General features: G+C 45.5%; 1 protein-coding gene across 1 annotated transcript; it reads right to left on the reverse strand.

Moving 5' to 3' along the window:
- Positions 1-1,744: 1,744 nt before the first annotated feature.
- LOC149284962 (uncharacterized) lies at positions 1,745-8,510 on the reverse strand. Its single transcript, XM_089495897.1, has 3 exons — positions 7,803-8,510; positions 6,418-6,897; positions 1,745-1,806 (listed from the first exon to the last, which is right to left on the reverse strand). The coding sequence occupies exons 1-3, from the start codon at positions 7,981-7,983 to the stop codon at positions 1,745-1,747; spliced, it is 723 nt and encodes a 240-aa protein (XP_089352023.1). The 5' UTR covers positions 7,984-8,510.
- Between the last annotated feature and the right edge of the window lie 449 nt (positions 8,511-8,959).

Below are 8,959 nucleotides of genomic sequence, written 5' to 3' on the forward strand. Positions count from 1 at the left end.
AAGGTGGGGCCTCCATGGGGCACTCCCCAGTTTGGTTCCTCTGTGAGAATGAGGACTGGAGGGGAAGAGCCCCATTTTGGAGCCAGTGATGGGGGATGGAGGGCCTTCTGTAGGGAGGCAGCTTTGGGGCTGGAAGCAAGGAAGGCCCCTTCTCCTCCTCCTCCTCCTCCTCCTCCAAAGGCTCCTCTGGCTGCCAGGCCTCCTCTTCCTTCTTGGGGGTCTCTGTGGGTCTATGAGATTTCAGAGGGGAATCAAAGGGTGTCTCTGTGTGAATTTATACATCTGCTTCTGTTCAGGCAAAAGAGGACCATTTCTGGTGTTGAAGCTCTTTCCAGACTCCTCTCCAAAGGCTGGATCCTGGAGGGAGGGGGCTCTGGCTCTGTTTTCTTCATTGCAAACAGTTGGTCTTCTTTCAACTGGGATGGACATCCTATTGCCCATCAGATGTTGACAGACTACAGCTCCCATCATCCCCTTGGACAGCATAACAAATAAAAGAAGGATGCTGGGAGTTGTAGTACACTGACACCTGGAGGCCAAAAGAAATCCCATCCCCAAGACTAAGCCTTGTGCGTAATCCCAGCTAGAGGGGTTTGGGGTTGGTTTTCTTAATGAAGAAAGAAGGAACCCAAGACAAGAGCCTTTTCCTGTTCCTTCCTCTGTTCAATTGGCTTCACTCTGGAGCAACCCTAAGGATGAGGGAACTCCAAAGACCTTGTTATTAACTGACTGAACAAGGTCTTGCAAGCTGAAAGTCTTCCTTTCCTTGACTCAGTCCACCTCCAGCCACTCTTTCTCTTTCCTGATGCCTTCCACTTTAGTGACCATCCTCCTTTTTCCCAGTGAGTCATGTCATCTAACTATCTGCCCAAAGTACAATAGCTTCATTGATTTGTCATTCCAGTCCATCAGGTTCAAAGGGGAAATCTGAGAGTCCTCCAGGTCCGAGCAGAATTCCAGGTAACAGGCATTCAGCCAACATTCAAGGCAAGAGCAAGGTGTCTCCCAAGCACCACGGATGGTTCTCAACCATGCTGGACCGAGGGAGGTGCTGGGATATTTCTAACCCATCTGGGTCTCCCATGTTCTAGCTGTTGGCTTCCTACTTAACCATAGAGAATGCCCTTGTCTCTCTTTTTCTTGGGGTCTCTCTGTGGGAGTAAGCCCCAGTCAATCTGGCTCAGGAGGAGGGAAACCTTGCTGCTGGGAAACTGACCCTGGGACTGTCTGCAGGCTTACCTCTGGAGAATCTGGACAGTGGCTGCAGCCCTGGCTTGTCCCTGGGATCTCAGCCTCCACCTCAGACTCAGAGAACAGGCCTGGCTCCTGGCGTCAGGGCATGGCAAGCCCTCACCTGGAGCGCCACCTTCATTTCAAACCCCAAAGGGGGAAAGTTCCCAGAGACCTTCCCTGCAGAGTCTTGTAGGGCCAATTGGCTGTGAGGTTTGAGGTACTTCTGGTGAGATGCAGTTGTAGGGCAACACATTTGGAAGGCACCCATTTGGGGAAGAGGAAGAGAGAGGGAGGTGCAGCGGAGAACAGGAGCCGGAATCACCTGTTCCTCTGGATAGAACTGGATTGCAGCTCCCAGCAGCTTCTAGCAAGCATGGCCAATGGTGAGGGAGAGTGGGAGTTGCAGTCCATCAACATCTGAAAATCTACCTGATTCCCATCCCTGTTGGAAAGGTTGGGTTGCTTTTAAGGAGTTTGTGGGGGGTGGCTTGCCCCCAAATTTGTTGGGCAATCAGCTGAGGACTGGCATCTCTGCCAGGATGATGTTCCTGCCACCCTCACGCTTGACCTCGCCTGAGCCAGGGAAGAGCTGCCACACTCAGAGGCATTCCTAGTATATTTGTGCAAATCATTCATCAATCACCCCTCTCTTCCACAGCCTTTTCGGGTCCAGCGGAGCTGCTGGACAAGCAGAGGAGGATGAGGCTCGCTTTCTCTTGCCAGACCCATAACTTCAGCACCCCTTTTCACCAGCGTATCAGGTGACACCCCCGCACCCTCTTGGAAATGCCCTTGGCCATCTTTCTGGCCTGGGCCAGTCAGGCCCTGGGCCATCTCCCTTCCGGATTTCTCACACCAAGTTATACTCGGTGCCCTGACTGAGGTTCTCTGGCCAGTGCTGGAGGAAATGCTTGCCTTTGCATGGAATGGGAATCTCTGGCTTCAATAATCTTATTCAAGAAGAATACGCAAAGATCCCTAGGACGTCAGTGAGCATGTGAAATAAAAGTACTGTCAATCCTCGGTATACGCTGGGGTTTGGTTCCAGGACCCACGGTGGATGCCAAAACCCATGCATTCTCAAGTTACAGTTGACCCTTGTTATACGCTGGGGTTTGGTTCCAAGATCCCCTGTGTATTACAAAATCTGTGTATGCTCAAGTGACATTCAATACAATGACATAGCAAAATGGTATCCCTTATAAAAAATGGAAAATCAAGGTCTGATATTTGACATTTATACTTTTTTTTAACATTTTCAAACCGTGTATGCTTGAATCTGTGTATAAAATAATCTGTGTATAAGAAGGGCCGACTGTACCTTAAATACAAGGGCATCCTAAAATAGTGTCCCTTAAATAAAATAAAATAAAAAGAGTTACTTTTTGGAACTGATAAATTTTGAAAATATTTTCAAGGTCTGGATGCTTGAATCCATGGACAAATATCCGTGGAAATTAGCTGGGAAACAAAGCAGTCCCAGATTGCAAGCAGACCTCTAGAAATTCCCTCTGGCATCCCAGGGAGCCTCCACAGCTGGTCCAGAAACAGTCTAATTTTATGTTATCTAAGCAGAAAGGCAGACTAGTCCATCTTCTGGGATTAAGCTGGAGCCACGTCTAGCCAGCAACAAAGGTCTGAAAGAGAAACAGCATGGTGCCATGGACTGAGGGCTGGACTAGGACCGGGAGACCAGGATTCGAATCCTCACTCACCCTTGGAAATCCATGGGTGAGCTTGCATATATCACACTCTCTCAGCCTCAAAGGAAGCCTCTTCTGAATAAATATGGACATAAAAGAGGCCCCTACGACTAAGTATTATACAGTGGTTTGAGTATTGGCCTAGTACTCTGAGAAACCAAAGTTTAAATCCCCACTCGGCCATAGAAACTCACTGGTTGCCCTTGGGCAAGTTACACTTTCTCAGTGTCAGAAGAAGGCAATGGTAGCAAGGTTTTTACCAGAGGACCTCAATGTGTGGGGCGGATTGTATGGGAGAAGGCGATCCCGTAAGTAAGGTTATAACCAAGACCTTGTACTGTGCCCTGGAATTAATAGGCAGCCAATTAAGAGATTTTAATATAGGTGTGATATGGTCACCTCTGGATCTTCCAGTGACCACTCTGGCAGCCATATTTTGGATGAGTTGAATTTTCCAGACTTGGTACAAGGGTAGCTTAGGTAAAGCGCATTACAGAAGTCAAGACGTGAGGTTAACAGAGCATGCATGATAGTTTTCGGGTCTAGGAAGGGGCACAGTTGGCATATCAACCAAAGCTGATAACAGGTACTCTTGGCCATTGAATCTATCTGACTTGACATCTGGAGCAACGGATTCAGGAGCACCCCCAAACTGCAAACACAGTCCTTTAGGGGAAGTGAGACCCCATCCAGGACCGGTTGACAACCTCCATACCTGGATTAGGATCTCCATCAAGTACCTCGGTCTTATCTGGATTCAGTTTTAATCTGTTTCTCCTCATCCAGCACATTACTGCCCCAAGACATTCATTCAGAGGGGAGATGCCTTCCTTAGTTGATGCAGAGGTCTGGCGCATGAAGAGATATAGTTGGGTGTCATCAGCGTACTGATAGCACTCCACTCCATGTCTCCAGATGATCTCTCCCAGCAGTTTGATGTAGATGTTAAACAGCATTAGTGACAGGATGATGCCCTGAGGAATGCCAAATTTAAACTCCCTTTTAAAGGAACAACTGTCCCCAAGCATCTCTGTCTGGAATCTGCTTGAGAGATAGGACTGAATCCACTGTAATGCATTGCCCCTGATCCCCAATTCCCTCAGGCTTTCCAGAACGATACCATGGTCGATGGTATTGAAAGCCAGAGAGATCCAAAAGCTTCAACAGGGTCACACTTCATCTGTCGGTGTTCAAGCAAAGTTCATCTACTAAGGCGACTATAGCATTCTCGACTCCGCATCCCATCTTGAAGCCAGTTTGAAATGGATCTAGATAATCTGATTCTTCCAAGAATGCTTGGAGTTGAAGAGCAACTTCCTTCTCAATCACCTTGCTTAGAAATGGAAGATGGAGCTGTAATTGTTCATGTCCAAGGGATCTAGGGAGGGCTTTTCCAGAAGACGCTGAACCACCGCTTCTTTTAAGCAAGATGGAAAATAGCCCTCCCTAAGAGATGCATCTATGATACATCTCAGGTCAGTCCTAAGTGCATCTCCTCCTTGGAGGACTAGACACGAAGGGCAAGGGTTGAGAGGGCAAGTTGTCTTCTTCACATTTCCAAGGAGATTGTCCACGTCCTGAGTACGCACAGATTTAAATTAATCCAGTATGATCTTATTCACGGAGTTAGTGGACACCTCACCTATAGCCTCTGGAATAAGGGAAGGAATACGCCCTTTCTCCCTTCCTTTCGGAATGGAGCCCAAGCTGCGGAGCTAGACTCAGGAAAGGCTATGAAGACTCTGCTTTGTACATATAGCTCTTTCTCTCTCAGAGTGTGTGTGTGTGTGTGTGTGTGAGTGTGTGTGTGTGTGTGAGTGTGTGTGTGTTTGCCTCTGCTGTTCTTATAGCTGGGAATGGAGCTGAGGACTGAGGAGAGAAGAAAGTGTCAATGTTGTGCAAATGCAGAACTTCTTTGCATCAAAGAGTCCAGTGTGTTGAAATAGCAAAGAACTTTATTGAGAACACATACAAGGAATTCAGTGGTTAAGCCAGAACTACCCACTCCAAGCCAAAGTATACATGAAAACCCTAAAACCTAAAACACCACCCTCTTCCCAACCTAGCCCCCATCTCCAGTTCCTACAGTCTATGCCCCACAGGTAACAAGACCCCCTTTGCCACCCCCAGAAACTAACCCCCTTTCTGGTAATATCGGCCCCCAACTTTCTTCAGCCTACATCACACGCATTGCAAAAACTAACATTCCCATAACTATTCGAGCCAGCTGTAACAAATCCCACCCCTCTATTTCGCTAACCTGTACTACAATCTCCAGTCAAATTTATAAACTATGATCTATACTAACAGCAATGAAAACCTAAACTTAACAAAATATAACTTTAAAACATAAACAGACTTATCCACAGACATATGGATAGACAACCCTTACAAACAAAAGCATAAGGGCCTTTTCACTGCTGGATTGAAAATATATTTTCTATATTAATTCTTGAAAAAATAAAGTTAGTTCACTTCTGGGATTTGTGTGGCTTCTCTACTGTGTGGCCTCTCTGATGTCTCACTAGATTTGACCTCAAAGAAAAACATTTCCCACAATGCTGACATTTGTATGGCTTTGCTCCTGTGTGAGATCTCTGATGTATCACTAGGTATGACTTTGATGAAAAACATTTCCCACAATGCTGGCATTTGTATGGCTTCTCTCCAGTGTGGACTCTCTGATGTGTCACTAGGTTTGACTTCTGAGAGAAACAGTTCCCACAATGCTGGCATCTGAATGGCTTCACTCCTGTGTGGATTCTCAAATGTTTCACTAGGTGTGACTTCCAACAAAAACATTTCCCACAATGCTGGCATTTGAATGGCTTCTCTCCTGTGTGGATTCTCAAATGTGTCACTAGGTTTGACTTCCCAGAAAAACATTTCCCACAATGCTGGCATTTGTGTGGCTTCTCTCCTGTGTGGCCTCTCTGATGTATCACTAGGTATGACTTCAAAGAAAAACATTTCCCACAATGCTGACATTTGTATGGCTTTGCTCCTGTGTGAGATCTCTGATGTATCACTAGGTCTGACTTTGAAGAAAAACATTTCCCACAATGCTGACATTTGTATGGCTTTGCTCCTGTGTGAGATCTCTGATGTATCACTAGGTATGACTTTGATGAAAAACATTTCCCACAATGCTGGCATTTGAATGGCTTCTCTCCAGTGAGGACTCTCTGATGTGTCACTAGGCTTGACTTCTGAGCAAAACACTGTCCACAATGCTGGCATTTGTATGGCTTTGCTCCTGTGTGGATTCTCTGGTGTCTCATTAGGTGTGATTTCAGAGAAAAACATTTCTCACAATGCTGGCATTTGTATGGCTTTGCTCCTGTGTGGACTCTCTGATGTGTCACTAGGTATGATTTCAAAGAAAAACATTTCCCACAATGCTGGCATTTGTATGGCTTTGCTCCTGTGTGGCCTCTCTGATGTGTCACTAGGTTTGACTTCAAAGAAAAACATTTCCCACAATGCTGGCATTTGTATGGCTTCTCTCCAGTGTGGACTCTCTGATGTGTCACTAGGCTTGACTTTAGAGGAAAACATTTCCCACAATGCTGGCATTTGTAGGGCTTTGCTCCTGTGTGAGATCTCTGATGTATCACTAGGTATGACTTTGAAGAAAAACATTTCCCACAATGTTGGCATTTGTATGGCTTTGCTCCTGTGTGGACTCTCTGATGTTTCACTAGGATTGACTTCCAAGAAAAACATTTCCCACATTGCTGGCATTTGTATGGCTTCTCTCCTGTGTGGACTCTCTGATGTTTCACTAGGATTGACTTCCAAGAAAAACATTTCCCACAATGCTGGCACTTGTATGGCTTCTCTCCTGTGTGGACTCTCTGATGCTTGACAAGGACTGACTTGTAGGCAAATCTTTTTCCACAATGCTGACATTTATGTGACATCTTTCTTGTGTGGACTCTCTCATGACTGACAAGTTCTTCTGTAAACAAGGACAATGACAGACAAGACTGAATCTCAGTGTTAAGAGAGGAAGGTGTTACCCCAAGATTTAGCCCTACGTTCACCCCTCCCTATTTCAGGTTCAATTAATAAAGTTGGTGTGAGTGACCTGAGCATGACACTGTTCTGGATGCCCCCAAACCCATATAATGATTGTATCCTTACTCCTAGGAGCTAGCAAAGAAGAGATTGTAGGGGAACTTCCATGAGGAAATCAGTGGAAGCAGATAGTCAGGCAGTTGAAAAATATTCCAATAAATATATGTAAAAATACTTTGATTGAAAAGTGGCATCATTTCCTGTGAGACTGCCATAGAGTGTTGAGTCAGAGCACATGGCATGATGCAAGCTAACGGTAGAGGATGCTTAATGCTGTGTGGCACCAGGAGATGACTCACAACCAATACAGTATACAGCTAAAAAGGCCAATATCGTTCTAGGTTGCATCAATACGAGTAAAGTTTCTAGATCAAGGGATGTAATAGTGCTACTCTATTCTGCTTTAGTCAGAATAATCCTGTGTCCAGTTCAGGGCCCCACAATTTAAAAAGGATGTTGTCAAGTTGGAACATGCCCAGAGGAAGGCAGCCAAAGTGGTGAAGGATCTTGAAACCATCAAGCCCTTTGAGGAGCGACAGTAAGACCTCTTTGACAGTGCAACTCCCTTAGTTTCGTGGAGTCCTCTTCCTTGGAGGTCTTTAAACAGAGGCTGGATGGTGTTTGGAAATGTATTCCTACATGGCAGAAGGGGGTTCAACTGGATGGCCCTTGTGGTCTATTCCAACTCTATGATTCTATAATTCTAGTGGAATCATAGCACCATGATAATTTAGCACAAAAGGGACCTCAGTCTCATAGAAAGGACAATGGATTCAGGTTCCTTACCCACAGAAGCCACATTCTCATAATTCTCCATCATTACACAATTGTACATAAGCCTCTGCTTCTTCGTCAACAGATTCCATTCGTCTTTGGTGAAATATACTGCCACATCCGCAAAGGTCACCTGCAACAGAAAATAGCCCTCATCCAGGGAGTGACTAAGGAAAAGGGAAGGAAATCGCATGGTGTATCCCAAATATTATTTCATCACTTCAGAATTCAGTGCAGGAAATAAACTTTAAATTATGTTAGCAAGCAAAAACCTGCTGCCTTTAAATCTAGTTTGTCTCAAATCCTTTCAATATAATATACTTAGGGAGCTGGACATGTTTAGCCTGGAGAAGACAAGGTTAAGAGGTGATGTGATAGCCCTGTTTAAATATATGAAGGGATGTCATATTGAGGAGGGAGCAAGCTTGTTTTCTGCTGCTCCAGAAAACAGGATCCGGAACAATGGATGCAAGATCCAGGAAAAGAGATTCCACCTGAACATTAGGAGGAACGTCCTGACAGTAAGGGCTGTTTGACAGTGGAACACACTCCTTCCTCAGAATGCAGTGGCGTCTCCTTCCTTGGAGGTCTTTAAGAAGAGGCTGGATGGCCATCTGATGTGTATGCTTTGATTGAGAGTTCCTGCATGGCAGGGGGTTGGACTGGATGGCCCTTGTGGTCTCTTCCAACTCTATGATTCTAATATCATAAACAATATAATTTAGGCCATTGCTGGGATATTGAAGATGTATTAGGATACTCACTATCCCAATATATACAGAACTTTTAGCCACCAAAGAATTATAGTGCATTTAGAAATTTCTTGCCACATTTCAGAGGCAAACGTCATTTTTAATAACAGTTTTGGGGAGCACACTGGGATTGAGGGCCACTGGGGCTACTCCATATTTAGATCCAGAGATGTTCCCCCATATCCTCCAACATTGCAGAGATGGGAAAAGCAAGACACATGTGGAGAAGCAATCCAGAAGGTGGTGAAGATGGCCAAAGTTGTTTATGAGGGAGGTCACACAAACAGGGAAGGGCACAGAAGTTTGCTTTTGTTTCAGCCTCCTGGGAAGGGCAATATCCTGCCTCCGTCTTTCCTCTCTTCTCCCCACTTTTGAGTTGATGGGGTGCAAACTGAATGGCACTCAGGAATTGAAGTG

Source organism: Sceloporus occidentalis, unplaced genomic scaffold (assembly GCF_023333645.1).
Source record: "Sceloporus occidentalis isolate IW3139 unplaced genomic scaffold, rSceOcc1.0.p SCAF_86, whole genome shotgun sequence".
NCBI classification, from domain to species: Eukaryota; Metazoa; Chordata; class Lepidosauria; order Squamata; family Phrynosomatidae; genus Sceloporus; species Sceloporus occidentalis.

Excerpts from the sequence above, each read along its gene's own strand:
- LOC149284962 (XM_089495897.1), bottom strand. The coding sequence starts at position 7,983 with ATGCGATTTCCTTCCCTTTTCCTTAGTCACTCCCTGGATGAGGGCTAT. Across the intron at positions 6,898-7,802 it reads TGAGAATGTGGCTTCTGTGG|AAGAACTTGTCAGTCATGAG; the intron begins GTAAGGAACCTG and ends CCTTGTTTACAG. Across the intron at positions 1,807-6,417 it reads GCCATACAAATGCCAGCATT|GCGAGGTCAAGCGTGAGGGT; the intron begins GTGGGAAATGTT and ends TCCCTGGCTCAG.